General features: G+C 44.6%; 1 protein-coding gene across 4 annotated transcripts in view; it reads left to right on the top strand.

Annotated features, from left to right (window-relative positions):
• ARHGAP23 (Rho GTPase activating protein 23) overlaps positions 1–27,914 on the top strand; it is a 70,856-nt gene that overhangs the window by 6,546 nt on the left and 36,396 nt on the right. For 2 of the 4 annotated variants that reach the window (XM_072111583.1, XM_072111585.1), the window contains exon 1: positions 16,659–17,245. The exons of 1 other annotated variant lie outside the window; for it this stretch is intronic. In XM_072111583.1, coding sequence (XP_071967684.1) covers positions 17,057–17,245 — 189 coding nt within the window. In that variant the 5' untranslated portion in view covers positions 16,659–17,056. Of the gene's footprint in view, positions 1–16,658; positions 17,246–27,914 lie in introns of those variants that run through there. One more of the 4 variants, XM_072111582.1, reaches the window with a different exon arrangement.

The following is a 27,914-nucleotide window of genomic DNA, read 5'->3' as shown; positions in this document are numbered from 1 at the left end:
GGGTATGCCACAAAAGATATGGTAGGTTCCTGCCCGTATGTTCAGTGTGACCTCACAGCTCCCTATTGCAGCCCAGTTTCCACGCCTCCGAAACCATGCCCCGGACGTGTGAAAGGAGCCTAATACAGCAATAGCCAGCGCCTGGAGAAAAAGAGCGGGAAAACACCACAGATTTCAATTACCACAAACCCTAAACACTATACCTCAAGTATACTGAAGTAAAATAAAGGGACCAAATAAATTGTGAGGGACTGTAAAGTGGAGGATAATATTACACTAAAAGCATGGTTTATTTTATAACGCTGATAAAACACTGTATGGCACACAGCACGGCATTGGATAGTCAGTACACTGATCAGAGCATATCATAGTAAGCCATGGCCCCTGACACCAATATCCGACAGATATTGTAGGGTATTCCTACATCCCAAGTACAAGTCTTTACATATCTGTACTTACTCACTTTAAATAATTTACATAAATACAGAATTTTACATCTTTTTTTACTGACACCACCGAGCATCCGACTGTGGGATTTGGGTTTTTGTCTGGTCGAGTCGAGTAGCTCAGTCCACAGTATGTCCGCCATATATATATATGTACATATATGGAAGAACATATGGCTAAGTATAAAGTAATGATAAGAATGTATGTGCACTTCTGCATCCCACCTGTTCCTGCCACGTTGGCGACATGGTTTTCATTTTCATTCCTTTATTCATAATTTTTCTTTTCATTGAAAAAATGTGAAATGGATCCCTGGGAGAGAAATATAATATTAGAAGAGCTTCTAAACTGCATTGCAGACACTGGCTTCTTCTGGTTATCTACATACTCCTTGTCGCCGCCAGACTCTCAATTCTATATTCTTTGTTACAGAGAGAGGTTCACAGTTTAGGACCCTCTTTATCAGGCTACATGCACGAACGTCACATTTGACCAGGTCCTATTCCTGTCCATATCTGTGCTTTGTACAGTCCTTTCTGCGGTCATCGGAGTATGGTAGGACCTCACACGACAATGATACAACTAACAGTGTATCCATAGTTTGTGGCCTGCATCTGTGTGCAAGTACCCTAACTCAGAGGTTCTTATTAAGAGTGTCACGGTATGTCTAATTATACCAAAATGAATTGATAGCCACAACTTTTCCAGGTGAATTCATCAATTTAGGGTGCGTTCACATGTGGCAGTAACATAGATGTTATGAATGCGATGCTAGCGCCTTAAGCCCGCGGCACACGTTGTGCTTTGAACCCGTTTTTGAAGCGTTTTTAAGCAGTCCGTTAAAACGGTTGCTTCTTTAAAACGCATGCGTTTTTTAACGGACTGCTTAAAAATGGGCCAAAACCGGGTTCAAAACGCCACGTGTGCCGCTGGCCTTAGGGTGCGTTCACACGTTACGTTTTGACCTGCGTTTTCATTGCGTTTGAAACGCATATACACAGCTGAGGAGAGGTGATATACCTAATTACATCACTGTTAACATTTCCGTTTACAAAGCGCAACGTACACGCGACGTTGACGCATGCGTTTTGTTAACGTATGCGTTAACAGTGCGTTTACAAACGTAAACGGTAATGTAATTAGGCAAATTACCTCTCATCGGCTGTTGTATATGCGTTTCAAACGCAACGAAAACGCAACGTGTGAACGCGCCCTCAGGGTGAACTGAGTGTGGATATGAACTCGCCCGTTCACATCCACACTCATTGTTGGACATACATCTTCTTCTACCAAAACTAATATAAAGTGTATTGCCAGCTCAAAATTGACTTTGCACATTAGATGCATGCCGGCTATGCACGTCAGGGAACGGTCACACGTTGCGTTTTCATTGCGTTTGAAATGCATTCCAACAGCCGAGGAGAGGCAATTTTCCTAATTACATTAGCGCATGCGTTAACATTGCATTTACGATGCACTTTTGTAAATGCAAATGTTAACAGTAATGAACTTCGGCAAATCGCCTCTCCTCAGTTGTTGTAATACGTTTCAAACGCAATGAAAATGCAACCAAAACACAACGTGTGAACGCGTCCTCGCACTTTATATACACGACTAAACTCAAATTGGCCGATCCCGTGTGTTCTTGTGTATGGGAGAGGTGAGGGGTCAGGAGCTGTAAAGACTTTCTTATTCTGCACACTACATACTAGTTTTGGAAACTTCCCTGTTGATATTAGAACTGGTTCTGAATACATTTTATGAGGAAATTGCTATTACTGCAAATATGTCTTGTACAGAAGCTATAATCATCATCATCTTCTCTCAGTAGTTCTGTTATTATTCTATGTACAGAGTGTTGTGTCCAGTGTCTGTGTGGCTTCCATAATAATAACAATAAATTATTTTTACAGGTCTTTACAGACCATGAGTTACATTAACAGACATATTACGGCATTACAGAACAATATGATGAAAAAATAGGAGTGAGGTCGCAAGAGCTTACAATCCATAGTGAGACTCGTATCACTGGCAGAAGAATGTGCTCCAGCAGGCTTTGCTAAGGGTTGTAGTGTCAGACGTGCATTTTTGTGGAGCCCTGTTCAAAAATGACATGTGCATTTCAGAAATGACATACCCCCTCTGAAAGCCACTTGTTTATTGGGTGTGAAGCCTCGCTGGGGTGGAGGAGGGGTAAAAATTCTTCCCGTGAGTGTGAAACTGACAGCTACGTGCAGGTAACAGAGGAGCAAGAACCTTCATTCAGTATTCTCCATGTCTTATACAGAGTCATTGGGGGACATTACCTGTGAAACACCAGTGATTATGATTATTTATTATTATTAACTGCTCAACCTGGGCTCTACCTGGACCAGACGGACATTCGTTTGCAGGGTTTATGGGCAAATCTACGCCAGCCGACATGGTTTTGGTCAGCGACGCAGCCATTCACTGGATACATCAGGAGGCCTATGGCCGTGGTCACACGTTCCGCTCGCATTGCGTTTATAACGTTATGAATGCAGAGCGAGGGGCCGAAGGCTGGTGCCACACGTGCAGCTTTGTCTGCGTTTGCAATGGAGAGTGCACTCTATCTTTTTTCCAGCGAAGGTATGGTCCAGTGATAAACGTGTGGTGCTCACCATACTGTGCCATGCACAATGCACTCCTAGGGTGGCTGAATGCTACCTGCTATTAGTACCGCTACCATATGGCCGTGTGCAATGGGCCTAAGTGGGACGGGGGATCCAGTTCCATGGATCTATATTGCATATATCAGTAGTTGACAGGTAGTACATATTTGGCACCTAAATTTTACAGTAATTTTCCAAAGAGTACACAAACAATTCTTCCAATGGTTGATGGGATGGGAGGTCCCAGTTTACAAAGGACCACATACCCCAAACATTAACCTCTGAACAACATAATACAGTTTATTTATTGATCAAGGCACTATAAAACTTTGTAAACTACATTGGACCCATGAGGGTGGTCTTAGGTTCAGCAAGCCACATAGAGAAGGGGATGAAGAGTGTGGTGGTGGTGGCCATAGATAATAATTATTATTATTATTATTATTATTTATATAGCACACACAGATTACGCAGCGCTGCACAGAGCTTGCCAAAGCTACTATCAGTATGAGTGTGGGAGGAAACCGGAGGACCTGGAGGAAACCCACGCAAACACAGAGAGAACATACAAACTCTTTGCAGATCTTTCCTTGTCCTTATTCTCTGTACTTTTACCCTTATACATTGTATTCGCTGGATCTCTCTCATTACACCATAGCTTTGGGGTCAAATATTTCTCTTTGTGTGTTGAAGACGGAAGTAGCCCATATCATACAGCACTTGGCTCTCGTCTGTGTTTATACAGAGGACTATTTACATTCCCTACATCACAAATAGTTATATAGAATTGGAAATTAGACTCCTAGTCACAAGTTTCTGTTGTTCTTTTCTGCTAATATTTAGAAAGCGGGGCTAATCCCCATATGGCAGCCAGCGGCAGGCATGTGTACATGTATATACATGCAGCTCTGCAGAGGAGGAATGTCATCTGTGCATAGCAGACAAGTCCTCGCTCAGAGCCCTCACTGCTATTGTATATTGTGCCGAGGACGCCACACATCCCTCCAGCCAAATAGTAGTGTGAGCGAGACGAGAAAATGGCCGCTGGTGTCTGCTTCCAGGGCTTCATCTTATGGCTTGTATGTTGCAGTGTTGCCGGGCTCCTGCCAGAAGTTTTCCAGGTCCGGTATAGGCTTCAGTGGACTGGCAGGGTGACAACTCGTGCTCGGAGCCAGCAATGTGCTCATAGTGGTTGTCACTTCCCCTTCTCCACTTGGCGTGGAGGAAAGTTACATCATTGTATTGATCATTGTTACCCCAGGCTAAGTATTCATGTGGAGGAGGATTATTATTACACTTGTTACTTATTTTTAGGGCCTTTTCACGCCAACCGCACTCCTTCCCCTCCGCAGTGTTACATCCCTGTATTCCCCATTAAGGAACTATTTTCACACATCTTTTCTCGGATCCTGGTGTTGTGCTGCTCCTCTAGAAATAGTTTGCATACATTGACAACTGGGCGTTACCATAATCATTCAGGTTATACCCCCAACTGGTAAAATGTCAATTATTAATAATAATAATAATTTATATAGCGCCATCATATTCCGTAGCGCTTTACAAATCATAGGGGACATATACAAATATAATATTACATTACAGAGTACAAACAGTCATATGGAACGATAGGAGCGAGGGCCCTGCTCACAAGAGCTTACAGTCTATGAGGATGAGGGGGGATACAAGAGCTTACAGTCTATGAGGATGAGGGGGTGACACAAGAGCTTACAGTCTATGAGGATGAGGGGGTGACACATGAGCTTACACTCTATGAGGATGAGGGGGTGACACAAAAGCTTACAGTCTATGAGGATGAGGGGGTGACACAAGAGCTTACAGTCTATGAGGATGAGGGGGTGACACAAGATCTTACAGTCTATGAGGATGAGTGGGTGACACAAGAGCTTACAGTCTATGAGGATGAGGGGGTGACACAAGAGCTTACACTCTATGAGGATGAGGGGGTGACACAAGAGCTTACAGTCTATGAGAATGAGGGGGTGACACAAGAGCTTACAGTCTATGAGGATGAGGGGGTGACACAAGAGCTTACAGTCTATGAGGATGAGGGGGTGACACAAGAGCTTACAGTCTATGAGGATGAGGGGGTGACACAAGAGTTTACAGTCTATGAGGAAAGAGGGGGTGACACAAAAAGTTCAAACATTCAGTTTTTCAGATGCAGTTTTTGAGGTCCAAACCAGGAGTGGGGTGAAAAGCGAGGAGTAGTAGCACTTCTGAATGATATGTTCTCACCCATTATGATCCGCACCTCAGTTTTACTTTCTTCCACTATGGCTGACAAATGAGCAGCAGCTGCAGAAGAATCACTATTGTGGGATAAATCTATAGAAATCAATACATTTTTGCAGCGACATTCATTGCTTTTCTAATGAGTCCAGTAATTTTACAGAAGCAGAAAAAGCTTTTAATCCTAAGCATCTGCACCTCTACTATATAGCGATTACCTCTCCCTCCAGGGGTGGGGGTGCACAGGGGCTGAACCTCGCCTGGGATTATGTAAATGTCCTAAAATAATCTAGTGCACTGCCAGGATGAGGTCTCCCTTATAAGGCCGCGGTCACATGTACCTCTAGGCGTCCGTTCATAACGCGACGCTAGTGCACAGGGGGAGGTCCTCGGCCCGAAAGCACATGCGTTTCCAGGGAAACGCAGGACCGCCCCCTGTGCGCTAGCGTCGTGTTATGAACGGAGGCCTAACGGGACGTGTGTTTTTAGTTAGTGAGTTTTCAGAGCGTAAAAAAATGCATCCGTTTTTAAAAACCGCATCCGTTTTTTTAAAACACATGCATTTTTGTCCGTTTTTAATTGCGCTAATTTGGAAAACCGGACAAACCCATGCTTTTTTAAAAACGGATGCCTTTTTTACGATCTGAAAACGCACTAAATAAAAACGGCCTAAAAACGCCATGTGTGACATCACCCTTATCTAAATAAGGGTGTGTTCACATGTTCAGTTTTTCAGATGCAGTTTTTGAAGCCAGAAGCAGGCTTGGATCATGATTGGTGGGAAGATATCACTGAGAGAAGCTCCTCCTCTTTATTCCCTCCACCCCTGGTTTGAACATGGAAGACTGCATCTGAAAAACTGAATGTGTGAACGCACCCTAAGGGTGATGCCACACATGGCGTTTCTAACCCGTTTTTGGTTCGTTCAAAACGCCATGTGTGGCATCGCCCTAATGCGGTGAGTTGCAGTTTGTGGACTGTTTATACAGTAGGTGTCTGCTTATACTCGCCATATATTAGGGCTCTCTGTACAACTTACCTTTTATGCCTTTGATACTTTTATATAGGTTAAAACCACAATCCATTGGCGGGAGGCAGATCTCTTGTTTGGATGGGAATGACATTATTCAAATACAGTTGTTGGCAAAGATTGAACCAAGAAATGTGATTTTCCTCTGGAATTTGGACAGATTTAGATTTCCCGTATATCCAGCTTGCCGGAAAATAAGTGTCCTCTAGTGTGCAAAATGAAGGGAGAGGTGAGCATTGTCTATAGTTGGGATGCGCAGAATAGGAGCTGGACCCGATCATGTGATCTTCTAGCCAGATCTAGTATAGCCTGTGCCAGTCCAGACAAGAACAAGCGATACACGAGCCGGCTGGTGGATCAACTGATTGGCTCCAGCTCCGGTTCTGCGTATCCTTGGCGTAGATGTCACTGTAGTATATTTCTGCATCTTTCCAGCTATATTGATTTTGTGATGCAAATATTGGTTGCCCTGACATCAAACCCCCCCACCCCCACCCCCATCTACATTTAACCCCTTAGTGACTTCCACTGTGTGTTTTGTCACTAAATCACCTCAAGTGTTAACATTTTGTGAACATATGCATTAGTGAACGATGTGTTTTGTAAACACAAATGTTAACAGTAATGTAATTGGGCAAATCACCTCTCCTCAGCTGTTATAATGCGTTTCAAAGGGTGCGTTTCTTTAATGCATTCAAAAAACTCTTGTTGATTGTGGATGATTACCATGCATTTGGCTGGATTGAATCAGTTTTTCTCCATTTTCCTTCATAGCTGCTTACACTTCCATAAATGAGGAAAAACTGCTAAAAACCAGCCAAACACATGGTAAACATATCGCTTAAGATTTTAATGTATTTAAAAACAGATCAAGAACGTAACCCCACCGTTATGAACGGGCTGCTAGCGGAATATGTGACTGCGGCCTTAGGCTGGTGCCACACGCACCGCTTTGTCTGCGTCTGCGTTTTCAGGAAACGCCTGCAATCGGGAATGAACCGCCGGTGTTTTGCGTTAATTTAATGAAAAACACCGGCGGCTCGTTCCCGATCGCAGGCATTTCCATGGAAACGCCGATGCGATCGGGCCGAGGCCCGCCCCGGTGGGCGCGACTTTGTCTGCGTTTGCAAGCGCAGACAAAGCGCCACGTGTGGCGCCGGCCTCAGTGTAGGACCTGCTCTGAGGTCTCTACAGCCCCACTCCAACCTGAAAACCGTTCATGTGCATGAGGCCATTGAAATGAATGTGTCAGTAAACCATAAGAAAACCCAAATAATGTGCTATCTACAGCCATCCGTAGAAGATACAGGCCGTCCATGTAGATGAGGCCTCTCCTTATTTACTATCAATGCTGCGTTATGGAAACTATTTGGAAAGAGAGAAGCAGCATGAAAGTAATTTGGAGAGTTTAGGTCAGGACACGGCACATGTGATCCATCCCAGTGTGTGTCAGGCTGCAGTGCGGCCCATTTGTTCCTGTTTGTCTGACTTGTTTTCTTAGAGGCGTCTTAAGTGATTGTGTATGTTCTCGCTGATTACCTTTCCCCAATGTATAGTTTCTTTTGCCTCCATTCTTTGATGTGCTCTCGCATTCTTCCTTGTATTGCTTTCTCTGGCAGTCTGTATTGTGTTACAGTCATGATATCTGGGAACCACTTGACACAATTTCCGTCCCATTTATTAAACACAAGGAGAGCAATGCTACAAGGTAAACTTTTATAGCCACAACTTCCTTAGAAATACCTGCCATAGTGTACAGCTTATATAGGAGATCCCTCACTTTCACACACATGGATCACACATTGGGATGGTGGCAATGGTCGTGGCCGATCATCAGATTCCATCATTTTTATCTGATCTTGCACCTGAAACATTGGACGGGTTACATATCATCAGAACCTGTCATCAGACTTTTACCTAATAAACCACTATCTGTATGTTGCCAAGAAGACAAACACATTCCAGATCATCTTTCCTTCATGACACATCAACTTTATAGTGAGGTATAACTTGGTTGTATGGAGGCAGAGATTTTAACACTGAAGTCAAGCTCTCTTTTCATCAGAAAGCCCCTTTCCATGTAATTGATGGCCCTGCATCCAGAGACATCACTAAGGATGATGCCACACATGGCGTTTTGAACCCGTTTTTGGTCCGTTTTTAAGCAGACCTATTTTTATTTTTGTTTTCCTTGCAATTTTTTTTGCGATTTTTGTTGCTGTTCTCAAAGTTCGGCATTTTTTTTTCCAGTGGGGTGCCTGAATTGTCATATGTTTCCAGATGTGGACAAAAAGTAGCAAACTTTGCCGCAATTGCGTTGAAAAGTAGCAAACTTTTGTGTAAATAACAGCCGGTTCATAGCAGGTGTAGGCAAAGGGTTGCTTAAAAATTTGAGACTTTTGTGCGACTTTTCAGACATAAGTCTCAAAAACCCAATGGCTCATTGGCATGCCTCATTTATCAACCAACCAAGATAAATCGGGCAAGGCCAAAACCTTACACAGTCCAAAAAACTAGACACACGTTTCCACTCTTAAAGGACATCTATCACCAGATCAGAGATTGTAATCCAAACATACGGACATACTGGAGTGTACACCCTCTGCCAGGATTTGCTCTTCTTTTACCTTTTTATGCCCTTGTTTTTAAGAAAAAAAGGCTTTAAAAATTATGCAAATGAGCCAATGAAGCCTGGAGCCCCTCAGGCCTATTCCCATAATTTTATGATAATAAAAAGTATAAGAAGCTAAAAGAAGAGCAGATCCTGTCAGAGGGGGCACACACCAGCATGTCAGTGTGCCTTTTTTACAATCCTTGATCTGGTGATAGATGTCCTTTAAGATAAATGTCCCCCAATATGTTTTGCTCCAGATAATGCCCCGTCCTGCTATTCTAAAGGTGCACATGACGTGACAGAGCTGAGACTCCCGTCTGCATTGTGTACTGCTGCTCCATGGTGCGTGGGACCCAAATGGGAAAAGTCAGGTCAGCAGCCCTCTGTTCTGATTTCCTGCCTCAATGGATTCAACTTTTCCTGCTTTTCCAGATGTTCTCTCTGTATAACTAAGTCACCAACATTGAGCCTAAGGCTGGTGGATAGTCAGGATTTAATAGCCCTCTGCCTGGTTTTGGTTTTTGTTGTTATATTTTTGATGTATAAATATTATCTTATTTGTATAAGGTATGGTTGAGTGCTCACCATTGTGCACTGCAAACAGCCTTAGGCTACATTCACACCAGCGTATAGGGGGTATATACGGCCGATATACGCCCCCCATACATAGAAATGGGCGCAAGGTGTCCATCGGGAGTGGTACGGTGCCACACACGTGCGGCACCCTACAGCTCTGTACCCCGTAGAAAGATAGGACATGTCCTATATGTTTCCGGAATACGGTGCTGTTCTGCATATATTGCTATGGAGGGGGGCGGGCACTACATAGCCTTATAGATGTTCTCCAGCTATCATCCTTCCATGAAGACCATTGGTTTTGGGAAGAGTAATGGTGTTGGCCACTAATACAAAACTTTACAAGGGTAAATATAATCCCCTAATACTTACCCTAAATAGCCATGGGTTACATGACCCCCGGCCAGCAGGACGGTTATATGTATATATAAATGGCCCCCTTCATCTGCCAGAAGCCAAAAGGAAGTCACGAGTCCAGTTTCTGACCCGCGGCTACACAGAAACTTCATCAGGGTAAGTATAATAGGGTTAACCCTATAAGGGTCTTACCCTGGTAAAGTTTAGTGGCCAATACCTTTAAGGAACATTTACATATATATACACGCATATGTTCTGCTATTTGCATTGAGCATGGGCTATAGGGGGCTCCATTGCTGTGTGGCCATGGATATATTGGAAGCTTGGTGCCATGTAGCCACACATATGTCCATCATTCTCCATCACAGACTTATGTATAGACACAGGAGAGGATAGTGAATAATCCCCACCCTGCTCCAGGGCCACATGAGTGTGGGATGTGTGTAGTAAGCCTGTCCCCTGACATAGGGAGGAGGTGGGTAGATGGGGACAGCACAGAGGAAGGTGCTAAACCTGCTAGTAATATCCTGTGCTGACTCCACAGGAACTTTGGGCCTGCACTGCCCCTTCCTGCTCACACAGCCCTGACACAGGAATTTCATTCACTTTAGTGAGGGATGACCGCCAGTTACCCACATGTTTCCTGCAGCACCACAAGTTAGAGATTTTTTTATTGTTATAGAGTGATAAGATGGCTATACAAGGCTATAGAGCAGTGATGGCTAACCTATGGCACTGGTGCCAGAGGTGGCACTCAGAGCCCTTTCTGTGGGCACTCAGGCCATCACCAGAGAGGACTCCAGGTATCTTCCTGCAGTCAGACAGCCCAGGACTTGCTATGCACAGAGCTATTTTAAAGTGACAGCTCTTCCTGGGACTATTTTCTGCTTTATTGGTGTCCTCAGGTGCTGGTATCAATGAAAACTGTGACAAAGAAGGGAGTATAAATCACAAATTAAATTTCTGTGTTGGCACTTTGCGATAAATAAGCGGGTCTTTGTTGTAGTTTGGGCACTCGGCCTCTAAAAGGTTTGCCATCACTGCTATAGAGCAATCTTATCTGTACAAGGCTATAGAGCAATCTTATCTGTACAATCTATTGGAGTCTGTGCTGTATGGGGGAGATATTATAGATATTTACAGGTGGCCATATGCTATTGTCTCCCGTGTGCTCCGCCAGTCTCTATGTAATGTTCCTGTTTGACAAACAGGAAGTGGATGTCAGGCGATCTGTGATTGGTTGAGGGTTCACTTCCTGTGTGTCAAGGGGGTTCAGGAAGTGGTGAGCAGTGGGGTCCCAGGTGCTTTCAGATCAGAGTGAGGGGCTCTTAGTCAGGTGTCGGGGAACCCATCAGAACTGTCTGAATATTGGGGATTCAGTGTTGTGATTCATTGTATATAGTAAGGACGTAGCTCCCGTCCTGTATGATCCCATTGTGAGGCTGGTGAGAGTGAGCTGATGGGTGTAACAGGTGCACCTAGCTCTTCCTACACATAATACACTCGCACACCCTGCCCGGCTTCATTCCAGGGCCACGCGTCCTACCCTAAAATCATTGTCTGTGCCTGCTCACCCCCGAATAATGTGCTCATGTGTGGCCGTGTGTGAGTTATTGTCACCCACCTAGACATGTCAGCTAATCGCAGGTCACCGGCCGGATAATCATCTATCCTGTCGTGTGTTTTGTGTGTGCGCTCGTGCTTTCATCTAGAAACACAAAGCTGCAAGAGAAAGAAGATTGGGAAAATACTTAGTTGTGTTGTCTCTTAGAGGGACCTTGTATTTCATTTCCTTCTGTATTTACATTTCATCCTGCAGAATGTTGCAGTCCGTAGGTAAGGAAGAGGGATAGATGACATCTGCTAGAGCTGAGGTGTAGGACTACAAGTCTCAGTATGTTATAAAGGGCCGGTCCTGGTGGGTGTAGCAGTATTTGTATAAGAAATGCCCTATAAGCCCATGTTACTGTCACATAAATCCTGTTTATGTTATTATGAGTCATTGTGCTTATAAAGAATATACAGTGAGTGGTTAGGATTTTATTACAGATCCGAGCTGTAGTATCATACACAATGATGAGCTACACTGGACGGGCCGGAGAGCAGAACCGGGGCCGGCCTAGGTTCTCTTAGTGGAGATTTTATGTTGCGTCTATGTGACAAATGATTCAGGTAACAAAGAATGAGCAATAACTGTGCGCTCGTGAGTTATATGTGTTTTATAGGGGTATTTAGTTGGAATTACTACTAGTGTAATTAAATGCGCCGCTGTGGTACATAGGCTGTGTCTGGTATTACAGTCATTGCGCAGGAATGGGTCGTACACCGTAGTAATAGATATCAACACAATAAGAATTTTATGGAATACATAAAAAGTACCAGCATTTTGGTAGCACCGATATCTGGTGGTATTTTGAAAAAATATACAACAAACTCTGATGTCTGACCTAACCCTTAGAGTGATGTCACACACGGCGTTTTAGGATGTTTTTAGGTCGTTTTTGGTTAGTGCGTTTTCAGATGGTAAAAAACGCATTTGTGACCATGTGGTGTCCTTTGATTCAGTGGATAGCACTTGGACAGTTTCATTTTAGGGCCTCATACAAGCGGCCATGTTTACCTCACATCTGCAGGTGAGCCAACTGTCCGCAAAACTTAGAGAAGATCCTAATCCTGCCAGTGTTTGTCTTTACTGTGGTCCGCTCACAATCCAATTACGCCTGGTCCACAAACAACAAATTGCGGATATGTTGTTTTTGGCTTGAGAAGTGCACACACTTGTCTGTATGTCGTCTTAGGCCTCACGCACACTAGTACAGTGATGGCGAACCTTCTAGAGACCGAGTGCCCAAACTACAACCAAAATTCACTTATTTACCATGAAATGCCAACATGGTATTTTAGGGAGTAACTTATTGCTACTTGTTCTTCCTCATCTTTCAATCGTATCGACCTCCTGTGGCCACAAATACAGTTGAAAGAAGGAGGGCAAATTCAGACTCATTGTAGCTTCTCTCCAGGGTCTCTCTGTCGAAGAATGGTTGGTCCAGCAGGAGGACCTCCTAAGACATTGCAGTTCTGTCAACACCTTCTTGCTTTTCTAGCAGTTCCAAACAGCCAATGAAAGTTGCCTGGGAGTGCAGGTGGATTTGGTGCTATTTGGTGAACTCTGTCCTGGGGCGATGGTCTGAGTGCCCACAGAAATGGCTCTGAGTGCCACCTCTGGTACCCGTGCCATAGGTTCGCCACCACTGCACTAGTACGTGCTTTTCCTGAACCAGATACCACACAGCCGGATGGAGAAGGGAGTGGGATGAGCGCTCCTCACCCCTAACCTCTCAACTGAAACACCGGCCCAAATTTATTAAATCCCCTGCACCAGTTTTCTGTTTGACTTTACATGTTCTTTTCAGTACAAACTGCTTGCACAGGTATTTATAGAGGGATACATTTGTGTCGCAGCTGCACTATACCCCACGTGACACAAACACTCTGCTGACTAACTGGTGCACAGTTATCATGCTGTTTCCCTCCAAAATTGTGGTGCATGCTCTATGTTAAAGGTGCACTGAAAAAAAGTTGGTGCACTCTGTCGGAGCAGGGAGCACTAGATTCATGAAAAACAGGCGCCAGAAATCCTGAATCTGGTGCCCTCGGCACACTACACATAGGACAGTTTGCACTGTTTTTAGTAAATGTCCAATGTAATATTAATAATTCCTTTATTTATTTATATAATGCACACAGATAACACAGAGCTGCCAAATCAGTTCCTGTCCCCAATGTGGCTCGCAATCCAATCAACCCACCAGTATGTTTCGGAGTGTGGGAGGAAACTGGAGGACCCGGAGGAAACCCACGCAAACGCGAGGAGAACATACAAACTATTTACAGATGTTGACCCAGGGACTTGAACCCAGGTCCCCAGTGCTACAAGGCTGTAATGCTAACCACTGAGCCACCATGCTGCACTGTGTTCTCGCCTCACTGTGACCATGTGTAATAGAGCCTATGGGAGCCATGATCTGTTTGTGTGAATAGGGCCTTAGGCAATGTTTGTTGACACTGCTCTCCCCACAGTTACCATACAGGGCGGCAACCAAATTTAACTGAAAAGTATATTGACAATTTTGGCTTTTTTTTTCTCTTTCGTATAACCAAATTTGCTTTAAAAATCATTCACCGTTTATCCTTGCGGCACAGCGCCCACTTGCCACGCTACAATGTTATGTTTTGCTGAATTGCAATCACATCTGGTGTTTATCGGGTGTGAATGTGCAATCTCACAATACTACGGCGGAGACTATCATTAGCTGAAAATGAGTAAATTGAATAAGACTGACATGCTCCATATTTGTCTGCTCAGATGGTCCTCATTGTGGTTAGGATGGCGTGTGAACACTTGTCAGAATGAATGACAGATGAATGTGAGGATGTAATTTCAGGGATCCTACAATCCCCTACAAATTTTCTAGCTACTGCAAAATGCCTTGAAAATGCATTCAATATGATTAGAAATATTTCAAATGTGGCGCAGTTCTTATTTCTTGTGCTAGATTTTCTGCTTTACTTCATTACTAGAAAGCAAGACCTTGGTTATGGATCACAATGAAGACCCTGCAAAATGTAGCAGCTACACGGTGGTGTCATGTTCCCTGCTCTTGACCATGAGAGCGGTGGTGAGATATGTGTAGTCCCTCTGATGGGTTAACAATGCCGGCCCACCTCGCCCACTCCCCCTTTATGGTCTTTGTCTTGGGCCTGTATGAATAATGAATGTGGGACTCCCACTTCTGTCAGGGTCTTTGTGTTGTGTTTGCAATGTGCTCTCCCCGCAGACTCCATTCTGGACTTGTGCCGCACTCCTTGTGAAGTTGTTTTACAGTCTTTTTTTACTTTGTGGAGTGCTGGACAATCGGTGGCTTGTGTGAATTGGTGGTACATAGGGGCTGAAGTATTCACTTCAAAGGGTTCAAGGGTTTTGGCAGCACTCTTTCACTTGTCAGGACTTGCCGGCCCATGTAGCTCCCCTATGAAGGCCTTTGTATGGAGCCATTATTATGGTGGACACGACCGGTTTGATATTACAAGTCAGCACCTTATGGATTTCCATTTTCAGGCCTCACTGATGCCAAGGAACATTATGAGGTGAGGCCTGACACCACCTTCTTGAGTCTAGGAGTCACTTCCACTACTCCAGCTATCAGGAGGGCTTAATAAAAAAAAACTAGGTCTAGGTTTGGATCCAGTTCACATCTCTAAGTTATCCGGATATGCGCTATCCAAGCTGATCTGCTTTTGGGTCCTGTTCTCTGTAACTGATGGCGTCCCAGGTGGTGCGTGCGTCCTAGTATAGGATTATTGGGCATTGCTGAGCATATCTTGCAGCTATGGCGCTGTTCTCTGCCATTATCAACACTCCCATACTATAGGATACACGCACGACCTGCCGCTCCACACAACGGACAGGAGCCTCATAATCCAGATGGCTGGGGGTCCAGTTCTCGTGATGGTGGGGGTCCTGCAATCAGCGTGGTATTGTCTATCCTGTGCATAGGGGATAACTTACATATAAGATGGCTGGGGGTCAGCTGCTTCAGCCTACAGCTATCTCTCCCTTCTCCCTTGTACACAATCGGCTCACCCAAAAGTAGTTGTGTAGTGATAGGAGAAAGCCGCTTGCTAGACTCCTGGCTTCTCCTGAGAAATACAAGGATTTGTTGTTGTATTCGGAGGGCCCCATGCACTTTACAGGGTTGGTTAAATTGGGTATTTTCCAGATTTTCCTGTAATGTGCGTAGGAGGCTCTCATCTCATCCCTATTTATGTACATGGAGATGGGCTGTAGTGCCGTACACAGCGGCAGATGTTCGGTCCAAATTTGCCAGGTGTGAATTCCACATATGATTACAGGACCAGCAATGTGGATCAATGTGGATCCCGGCCAAGCATTGCAGGAAAATAATAGCTTTGGAAATTGACCTTTGGTGCAGATTCTTAATCTACATCATGCTCCTGCCCGCTGATTGTTTGCATGGGGTGAAATCTGCAGCTAAATCCAGAGAAGATTATTAGTACTTGTGGACTTTTAGGTTTCCTGCCCTGAACATGACTTTTCCCTCATTCATTCAGTGCTGGTACCTAATCCCCCCCACCCTTGTTTTTTAGGCTCCTATCTTCTCTCCCATTGCATTTAGTGAGAACACATTTAGGAAGGAAGGAAACGTGAGAAAGACGGAAAGCCATAGAGAACAGAGAAAGAGGTCTGTGTACGCAGGGGGGACATAAGTGAGTGACACAGAGTAATGTGCAGGAAGTGACGGACATTATATAAACCTTCTAGTCCTTGTGTGCCGGGCATAACATGCCCATAATGTGACCAGTGCACCCGCCGTGCCCTTATCTGACACAGGCTGGCATGTCTTCAGACACGTCCCTGGCAGATGCCCATTGTGACATTCCTAGCAGGCAGACGCACATTTTGGCTGATCCATTGTCAGGTGTAGCGTTGCTTCAATCTAAACCTGGCATGACACCATGTTGGGCCAGGTAAATGCACAGCCTGGCACCCATAGCTAAGCCTGCAGTGTGCACCCATAGTCAGACTGTCTGGCAGTGCTGATGGGCAGCTTCGCCCCCCTCCACTTGTGCTGCTGTCAGCTTTGGGGCTGGGGAGAGCCTGTGTAGGGGTGTGGAGAGTGACAGGGTAGAGGGGGAGAGGCACATTCAGGGTGGGGTAAGGGCCGGTGGCAGCTGCCTCACAGACCATCAGGAGTTTTCCCCTGTGTATGTGGATGTCTGGCTGTGACTGTTTCTTTGTTCCCCTCCCATGAGTTATGCTTTTCTGTTGTGTTCTCTTCTTTCCGTGTTTTCTTCTTCCCATCTTTCCATTTCTAAGGATTTCCCATGTCCTGCGCTTTTTTCCATTCTTCCTGGCAGCAGATCTGTCACACACATAGCTGATCATTGTCACTCACTTCTTTGCTTTGTGCCCGTATGTGTCAACTTTGTCACCCCCTCCCGTCCTTTGTCAACTATTGCTTCAACTCTGTTCTCATCTTTCGGGAATGAGTGTTAAAACGAAGACAAGTTTGGGATAATGGGAGACGTTCTTGTCAACTTCAAGTGGATTTTACATTTGATCAGACCATGCCTGTCATGCAGCGAAGCATGTCGGGCCCTCAGGGGCCAAACTGGTGCTGGGAGAAGGTAGTGGGAGTGGATTGCAGCTCCCCAGAACCATGTTGTATTTGGCTTGCAAGCTCGAGGAACGGAGACCGAAAGTCAGCAACTCTTCCAACCAGAACAAGGGGTTCCCATTGGGGTGTACAGCAAGGGGTAAGATGCATGGCCTATTAACCCTTTCATAGCAGACGTGTCTAATGCCGGACTAAAGTATGCAGACAATGTCTAACAGAGTATATATATATCCTGTGAGAGTAATGTGTAGTATGCAGAGCAGCATGGTGCTACTTATAGACTGTCTCTTAGCAATGCAGAGTATTTGCTCTGTGTATATATGAGGCTGCATGTGTCCAGGACTGTGCACATCTTTCAGCACCGGGTATTTCGGGGCCTGTAGTTTCCTTAGTTTCATGACGGTCAGCTATGTTTTTTTCCCTGCAGCGTCGGCTTCCGCTTGGATAAAAAAACAGCATAGTTCAGGGAGATTAAGTTTGGGAATTGCTGATCATTGCACACTGGTATTCTTGGGGATTTCGGCTGCCAGTAGTCCCCATGTAGATGTATAGGGCGGCCATAGGTGTAACACCTGCTCACACAATATGGTGAGAAATGTCATTCCCCACGGATGTGAATTGTGAAAGTCATTGTCAGACATACACGATAGTTCACTGCAGATTTTCCTGGGACAAGGTTATGTAATAGGTTCTGGTTATACTCTTGGGTTATTGGACACTTGTTTGTATAGAGAATTAGTGGAATATTATAGCATTCAGACTAAAGTAGTCTAAGAGGAAATCCACCTACAAACACTCTTGGCTCTAAGTCCCATAGTCCCATAGATTTCAGAGCCTTGTGCATGTGAGCGGCCAGCTGTCCCTGGGGACAGCCGCCCTGTATTGTGAGCATAAGTCACATGTTTTGGATTTGCACATTGCAAGGTATGTCGCAGTATAGCAGTATGAATATGTTCACACAGGGTTCCCATGCAGATATACAGTGGGTACGGAAAGTATTCAGACTCCTTCTAAATATTTCACTTTTTGTTTCAGTGCAGCCCAAAGTTCTTTTTTGGCTCGTTAATGTACACTCTGCATCCCATTGTGACATAAAAAATAGAAATGTAGATATTTTGGCTAATTTATTGAACAAAAAAAACTGAAATATCATATGGTCCTAAGTATTCTGAACATCAACAAGCTGTCCATTTCCTTCTAATCCTCCTTGAGATGGTTCTACTCCTTCATTGGAGTCCAGCTCTGCTTAAAGGAAACCTACCACTGCTCACATGATGAAATCATACTAGCACACCACCCTGTAGGCTATTTAATACTGATGCCGGTACATACTTTGGTTAGACACGTCGATCTTTAGTTTAACTAAAAAAAAAACTATTAACTCACATATGTAAATTAGCCCTCTGGAGGGCTGATGACGTAGGGGTAGCACCGGAGGGCTAATTTACATATGTGAGTTAATAGTTTTTTTTAGCTTAACTAACCAAAGTATCTGCCGGAATCAGTATTAAATAGCCTACAGGGTGGTGTGCTAGTATGATTTCATCATGTGAGCAGTGGTAGGTTTCCTTTAATTAAACTGATTGGATCTATTTAGGAAAAACATCAGTCTATATAAGACCTCACAGCTCACAGTGCATGCCAGAGCTCTTGAGAATCATGAGGTCTAAGGAACTGCCCAAGGAGCTCAGAGACTAGTGGCAAGGCACAGATCTGGCCAGTGTTAGAATAGAATTTTTGCAGCATCACCATCCAACCTGAGGGAACTGGAGCGAACCTGCAAGGAAGAGGCAGAGGATCCCCAAATCCTGGTGTGAAAAAATAATTCCCAAGAAGACTCATGGCTGTACTAGCTGAAAAGCTGCTTCTACTCAGCAAAGGGCTGAATACTTATCACCATGTGATATTTATTAAAAATATCTTCATTTCTGTTTTTTTTCTGTCAAGATGGGGAGCAGAGTGCACATTTATTAGAAAAATAACTTCTTTGATCTTACCAACTGGCTGCAATGAAACAAAGAGTGAATGAATCCTATTTACATAGGATAAAAGGTCTTTGTAGTGTTTAATGTTGAAGATCCATGAACATGTCAGACAGTTCAGACAGTACCATGCTCAGCAGATCCACTGGACCTCACAATGAAATGTAGATCTAAAACATTGATGTACCAGAAGAAGTGATTACATTTTCATCTGTTTTTGTGCATTATGCATTGGTTGGAATAAAGAGGCCCTTCTCCGCTTGCTTGCCTTTGAGATAATAATAATAATGATACACATAATAACACAGATTACTCAGCGCTGCACAGAGCTTAGCAAATCTGTCCCTGTCCCCAATGGAGCTCACAATCTAATCAACCTACCAGTATGTTTTGGAGTGTGGGAGGAAACCAGAGGACCCAGAGGAAACCCACACAAACATGGAGAAAACATACAAACTCTTTGCAGATGTTGAGCCTGGCACTTGACCCAGGTCCCCAGCGCTGCAAGGCGATCGTGCTAACCAGTAAGCCACTTTGTTGCCCGATCTTTGGAAATAGTTTATGAAGTTCCTGGCCCACAGACCCTCATCATTACCTTCTCTCATGGCCAATGCCCAAAGATGACTGGAACCAGAGGGTCAGTATAATATGTGTGTTTGTTCCCTGTGCCCATCCTGCTATGTTGGTTTCTGTGAGATGACCTTGGGTTATACGCGGCTGTGATAAAGCCCTATAATCACTCGTCATGTCACAGAATGTACTGAGAACGTCCTCGGGATGGAGAAACTCCACTTTTGGCCTTGGAGTTTGTTGATTTTGTTTTTCATTAGTTTGAGAATTTAGGTCAGGCTTTTGTTTCGGAAATCCACGTTATGAGAAATGTTGTGATGGATTCCGATCCGGTACATGTCCCTACAGATGTTTACCTAATTTTACATGCTGATGCCTAAAGGGGCTAGAAAAGTGACAGCCACTTACTGGAGGAGAAACATTGTCACCTCCCTTCCACTGCATACACAGTGTCTTGGAAAAAGGGAAAAAGATTGTCGGGGAGATTTATAGGGAGTTTCATTCTAAATCCAGTTACATGTAAAAAGTTTATAGATTGTCTAAATTTAGTAGCTATTATCTTGCCATCAGTATAGCACAGCGCAGTGTGGAAGAGATTACAGTGTATTCCATAATCCTGTAGAGATTATACCGCTAGGAAACATTCCCTGCTCTGCCCTTGAGCGCAGTCACCGTATATGATATTTTATGGAGATTATGGGCTGCCACAGTCTGACTGTAGGTCACAGTATACTCTGGATGTAGCATCCCACGGTCAATGTCATCTACTTCCAGGCAGTATGTAATGTTAGACACCTCTGTTGTAATATACATTGCATTTTGTTGAATTTTGTCATAAATGAAGGCTGATTTGCTGATGTTTGGTCTGTCATGTTCCTGTCCTCCTTGTCTTAATGGACACACACTATGGATTACTGAGTTTATGGAGAATGGTCCACGATTTAGGGCCCTTATGTTCTGGTTACAAGGATAAGAGACTACTAAGATATCATGTGTGAGTGTATATTACAAATACATTAATAATAATAATTCCTTTATTTATACAGCGCACACAGATTACGCAGCGCTGCACAGGGCTTGCCAAATCGGTTGATTTAAAGGGACTCTCTCTGTAACCAGATTTTACCCCATTAAACTATTCCCCTTAGTAGGGTATGAAATGAAGTGAAATATCTAACGGTATGTAGAAACGGGGTGTCTTATTAAAGATAACCATCTCATCTTTCCCTGTACACCAGGCTTGTGATTATGAGAGTTACAGAATTGGAGATGCAGTTAAAGACAAAGGTCGGAAGTGGATCTTTACCTGCAACTCACATTTCCAACAATTATGTCTTTGTTTGCCTGTATCTCTAGTTCTGTACATCACAGAACCACAAGCCTGAATCTGAAAGATGACATTCTTATCTTTAATATGACACCAAAAGTACCGTATTTCCTGGACTATAAGACGCACTTTTAAGCAAGAAAAAATCTTGCTAAAAAGTCCCTGCGTCTTATAGACCGGAGGTCAGGAGGATCCAGCACTGCCAGACCCTCCGGACTACTGTAATGGAGATCGGGTGATGCCCTGATATAGATCTGCACCCAATCTCCCAGAGAGGAGCCTCTGTACCTACAGTGATTTCAGCATCATGTGACTGATCACATGCTTCTTACATCACCAAAGGTCTGATACTGCCATGCTGCGCTGGGACAGGGTGAGAAGAATGGGAATGGAGAAAGTATGTGTGTGTGTGTATGTGTGTGTGTGTATGTGTGTGTATGTATGTGTGTGTGTATGTATGTGTGTATGTATGTGTGTGTGTATGTGTGTGTGTGTGGGGGGGCGGTTCTGTGTGTATAGCTGAGCTGAGTGTGTATCTGGATGGATGATGCAGGGCTGAGTGTGTATCTGGATGGATAATGCAGGGCTGAGTGTGTATCTGGATGGATGATGCAGAGCTGAGTTTGTATCTGGATGGATGATGCAGAGCTGAGTGTGTATCTGGATGGATGATGCAGAGCTGAGTGTGTATCTGGATGGATGATGCAGAGCTGAGTGTGTATCTGGATGGATGATGCAGAGCTGAGTGTGTATCTGGATGGATGATGCAGAGCTGAGTGTGTATCTGGATGGATGATGCAGAGCTGAGTGTGTATCTGTATGGATGATGCAGAGCTGAGTGTGTATGTGGATGGATGATGCAGAGCTGAATGTGTATGTGGATGGATGATGCAGAGTTGAATGTGTATGTGGATGGATGATGCAGAGTTGAATGTGTATGTGGATGGATGATGCAGAGTTGAATGTGTATGTGGATGGATGATGCAGAGTTGAAAGTGTAAATGTATGTCTGTGTGTGCTGTGCTTCAGTGCGACTAACAGGGATATTTTAATTGGTGTAAAATATATTTTTCCTTTTTTGGAAGCCTAAATCTGGGGTGCGTCCTATAGTAAGAAGCGTCTTATAGTCCGAAAAATACGATATGTCTTTAGCCTGTTATAGATTATGGCCATGTTTGCCGTATATGTTAGATATTTCCTGGCACATGAGGCAAACATTGACTACTATGGTATTGTGAACATATCCTGACAGTGTGGCTGTAGTAAAGTATAGGAGACCTAGAGCAGTGTCCCCTGAGGAGTGAGCGTTGCCTGCGCTATTGGCCTTGAAATTCTAGTTCACGGTCAGACAGAGATTCCGCTTGTTCCATAGTAAGATGGCGAGATATTCAGTGTTTTCTGCTAGACATAACATTGCCTGCTCTGTCTCTGTATGTGTTTATATTCTGGAATAAATCCAGTGTTTTCATCTGTATATCTCCTTATATTTAGATCTACCTTTACATTAGCTCAAGTATACACAATGGGTGTCATTTACTAAGGGCCCGATTCGCGGTTTCCCGTCGTGTTACCCGTATATTTCCGATTTGCGCCAATTGTACCTGAATTGGCCCGGGATTTTGGCGCACGCGATCGGATTGTGGCGCATCGGCGCCGGCATGCACGTGACAGAAATCGGGGAGCGTGGCCGAACAAAAACCCGAAAAAAACGCCGCATTTAAGAACGGAAAATGTGTCGCTCGGGACACACTTACATTCACTCAGCCCGAGCCGGTGAACTCCAGCGCGTTCAGATGCTTTTCAGCGCAGCAGCGCCACCTGGTGGACGGCGGAGGAATTACCTTATTAAATCCCGGCCGGACCCGATCCAGCGCAGAGAACGCGCCGCTGGATCGCGAATGGATCGGGTAAGTAAATGTGGGGTGGTCATGGAGGTGTTGAGGATACTGCACTATCCCCCGGCCTGGTGTATTCTGAGAGGTTTACAAATTGGGATTCCTATAAGGATCAGTGCGGAGCCGTAACACAGTACTGGATAGTTTACCCCAAAACTTGTAATTGTAGAATAGGTGTATGTGGGATAACTGTGTTTAATTCAGCGATTCTTAAAGGGGCTGAATTACACGGACGGCGGGGCCCTGTACATCACACGGACGGCGGGGCCCTGTACATCACACGGACGGCGGGGCCCTGTACATCACACGGACGGCGGGGCCCTGTACATCACACGGACGGCGGGGCCCTGTACATCACACGGACGGCGGGGCCCTGTACATCACACGGACGGCGGGGCCCTGTACATCACACGGACGGCGGGGCCCTGTACATCACACGGACGGCGGGGCCCTGTACATCACACGGACGGCGGGGCCCTGTACATCACACGGACGGCGGGGCCCTGTACATCACACGGACGGCGGGGCCCTGTACATCACACGGACGGCGGGGCCCTGTACATCACACGGACGGCGGGGCCCTGTACATCACACGGACGGCGGGGCCCTGTACATCACACAGACGCCTTGTGCACCACACGGCCGCCCATTCCATTGAATTGCTGTCTTGTAATTCCAGACAAAGCTTGATGAATGCTGGGCGTTAGAGGAGTCAGGCCTGAAGAACTCTGACAACTTAGCTGCCAGTTACAGCCCCTATAAAGAGAGAAGAGACAGGGAGAGGCCCCTCTACATTTATTACATTTTGCATCTTATTACATGTACCCACAATAGACTGGCCTCCAAAAGTGCTGCTCAAGGGGATGGAAAAAGTTTTCTATAAATGTCACATCCCTCACAACAACTTGTAAAAGAAGTCACATGATACACTTTCCTGCAACTCATGATTCCCTGGAACCAATAGAAACCATAGAACTTTGTATGGGCCGCCTTATTGCCATATTAAAGAGAACCAGATTTTACTCCATTAAACTAGTAGCCCCCTCAGGTCAGATACAATGGGGATTATTTACTAAGGGTCCAGGGATTTCACTTTCGTCGGAATTTCGTAGTTTTCGGGATTTGCACCGGGAGGGCCTTGGGACGATTCGACTCATTCGGACTGAGCGCAGGAATTAAGATTCAAATTGTGTCGCAAGACAATGCACTTACATACACCGGGAAGAAGAAGGTGAACTCCGACTCACCTGAGCAGGGAAGCGACAGATGTAGGATATCGGGTGCATGATCTTCGTGAATCGCGGCACAGTGCACTTTCGGGGATTGCGACAGGACAGGTAAGTAAATGGCCAAATATGTTCATTCTAGAATTCCCTCTTTTTGTGAAATCTTTTCCATTTACCTATAAACAATCTCCTCCAAGTCATGTAAAAATGAGCAGAGATGAGTCATATTTGCCTGAGATGGGTCACCTTTAGAGGCTGCCGGGGGATGGTTACTTAAGATACTTTGGTTCTATAATACAGAGAAAAATGAAAAATATCATAATAAAGATAATAATCTCATCTTTCAGATCACACCAGGCTTGTGGTCCTGTGAGCTACATAATTGGAGAAAAGGTGGGAACTGGATCTCACATTTCCAACTATCTCTTTAAAGGAAACCTACTATTAAGATAGATCCGGTGGCAGGTTCAACTAATGAATGACTTGGGAGCCCTTTTTAGGGCTAATCCTTGAGTGGCCTGTAACCTAATAAATCTTTTATCACCTTATATGCAAATATCTGAAAGAGGCTACTGGGGTGTGGATTAGCCAGAGCTAAAGCTACACGGTGCGGCTACTCCACGCCCCCAGCACTCGTCTGCGCTCTATATAGACTCTATGCAGAGCTGGCGGCTGCGCATACTCTGCTCCGAAGCCGCAGCTATTAAGCATGCGCATAACCAAAATCCGATGCAATCCGATGAGATTCTCATTTTTAGGCCCCTTTCACTCTTGCGTTTTTCACACGCGTTTTCTGCGCAAGCTTTTTACGCGCAGAACTTGCATTGCACTCTGACCCATTGTAATCAATGGGTCTTTTCAGACTTGCATGCTCTACTTTTGCAAGTCACGCGCGTGAAAAACGCACCATACAAGTCTATGGAGATGCATCAAAAACGCATTGCACTCTGAGACACTTATAAGTCCAACACAAGTGCAATGCGTTTTTCACGCATCAATTGCCATAGAAAAGATAGAGCTCAGTCCTGAGTCCATTTTCTGCGCATGAAAAACTGAGACACTGAACAAACTCTGACTGAAAACTGATGCAAAATGTGCGTTTTGGAGTCTTTTATGTGTTGTCTGGTTGTGGTGCTATGTTTTGTTATTTTGGGGTATTTTGCATTGTGTTGGAGTGCAGTGATATTGTGTGGGGAAGGTTATACTTGTGTGTTCTCTGTCTCAGGCCTCTGGCGGCTTCTTGTATAATTTTGGCATCTCCTGCGGTGCAGATAATGGGGGTCATTTACTAAGGGCCCGATTCGCGTTTTCCCGACGTGTTACCCGAATATTTCCGATTTGCGACGATTGTACCTGAATTGCCCTGGGTTTTTGGCGCACGCGATCGGATTGTGGCGCATCGGCGCCGGCATGCGCGCGACGGAAATCGGGGGGCGTGGCCGGACGGAAACCCGACATATTCGGAAAAACCGCCGCATTTAAAAACCCGAAAAGTGTCGCTTGCGAAGCGCTTACCTTCACCTGGTCCGAGGTGGTGCATTCCGGCGCGTTCAGAAGATTTTCAGCGCAGCAGCGCCACCTGGTGGACGGCGGAGGAACTACCTTCATAAATCCCGGCCGGACCCGAATCCACCGCAGAGAACGCGCCGCTGGATCGCGAATGGGCCGGGTAAGTAAATGTGCCCCAATGTGTATCTCTGGCTCTGGCCGTGTGCGTGGCCTGTGTAACCTCCTGTAATCTCCTGCTGCACACTGCTTTCTTCCCAATATATCCCTGTGCTGTGCAGATCCTAATCATCTAATCTTTCTATGAATTTCTGAGCCACAGAGTCTGTCCCTGGCGTAGAGAGCACAGAGCGCTGTGACATACTGTCTGCCCGCTCTAGACATGGCAGAGCTGTGCTGGGAGATGTATACGCAGAAGAGATGGGCACTAGGAGCCCGGGGCATGGGGGGGGGGGGTGTATGGAAGCACTCGTATACACAGACACCTTCACAGAGACCAAAAAGTGGGCAATCCTCCCCAAAAATATACAGATCACAGACATAAAGGATAACGGATCAGTCTTCTCAAAGAGGCGGTCTCATTTGGAGAAGTGATGTAATAGTATGGTAATAATATATTATAGTACGCTCATAGCACATAACAATAAGTTTTATCATAGTACAGTCACACTGGCAGCACATCACTGTATGATGCTATTATCATACAGTTACACTAGGACAATAAGTGTTATCATAGTACAGTCACACTGGCAGCACATCACTGTATGATGCTATTATCATACAGTTACACTAGGACAATAAGTGTTATCATAGTACAGTCACACTGGCAGCACATCACTGTATGATGCTATTATCATACAGTTACACTAGGACAATAAGTGTTATCATAGTACAGTCACACTGGTAGCACATCACTGTATGATGCTATTATCATACAGTTACACTAGGACAATAAGTGTTATCATAGTACAGTCACACTGGTAGCACATCACTGTATGATGCTATTATCATACAGTTACACTAGGACAATAAGTGTTATCATAGTACAGTCACACTGGCAGCACATCACTGCATGATGCTATTATCATACAGTTACACTAGGACAATAAGTGTTATCATAGTACAGTCACACTGGTAGCACATCACTGTATGATGCTATTATCATACAGTTACACTAGGACAATAAGTGTTATCATAGTACAGTCACACTGGCAGCACATCACTGCATGATGCTATTATCATACAGTTACACTAGGACAATAAGTGTTATCATAGTACAGTCACACTGGCAGCACATCACTGTATGATGCTATTATCATACAGTTACACTAGGACAATAAGTGTTATCATAGTACAGTCACACTGGTAGCACATCACTGTATGATGCTATTATCATACAGTTACACTAGGACAATAAGTGTTATCATAGTACAGTCACACTGGTAGCACATCACTGTATGATGCTATTATCATACAGTTACACTAGGACAATAAGTGTTATCATAGTACAGTCACACTGGCAGCACATCACTGCATGATGCTATTATCATACAGTTACACTAGGACAATAAGTGTTATCATAGTACAGTCACACTGGTAGCACATCACTGTATGATGCTATTATCATACAGTTACACTAGGACAATAAGTGTTATCATAGTATCGCTGTATGATGGTAGATGCTATTATCATACAGTTACACTAGGACAATAAGTGTTATCATAGTATCGCTGTATGATGGTAGATGTGTGTTAGGAGAATAAGTGTTAGGACAATAAGTGTTATCATAGTACAGTCACACTGGTAGCACATCACTGTATGATGCTATTATAATGCAGTTACTCTAAGACAATAAGTGTTATCATAGTATCGCTGTATGATGGTAGATGCTATTATCATACAGTTACACTAGGACAATATCATAGTACAGTCACACGGGGGAGATTTATCAGAAGTGCCTGAGAGCAGAACTGTTCTAGTTCCAATCAGAGCTCAGCTTTCATTTTCCTACAGCTGTTTATAAAATAAAAGCTGAGCTCTGATTGGTTTCCATGGACAACCAGTTTTACCTCAGACACTTTTAATAAATCCCCCCCATACAACCATATGAGAGCGAGTGCAGAATGTGTGACGGTAAGTGTTATCATAGTAGAGCGCGGTACAGAATTACCAGATTATAATGGCATTGGTGGCACATACATGTACACATGGCTTTATGTGTTTGTGTGGGTTTCCTCTGGGTTTTCTGGTTTCCTCCCACACTCCAAAACATACTGGTAGGTTGATTAGACTGTGAGCCCCA

This window comes from Engystomops pustulosus, chromosome 6 (assembly GCF_040894005.1).
Source record: "Engystomops pustulosus chromosome 6, aEngPut4.maternal, whole genome shotgun sequence".
Classification (NCBI taxonomy): Eukaryota; Metazoa; Chordata; class Amphibia; order Anura; family Leptodactylidae; genus Engystomops; species Engystomops pustulosus.
Note: the sequence above shows the minus strand (reverse complement) of the source record. Positions and strands in the feature narration are given on the sequence as shown.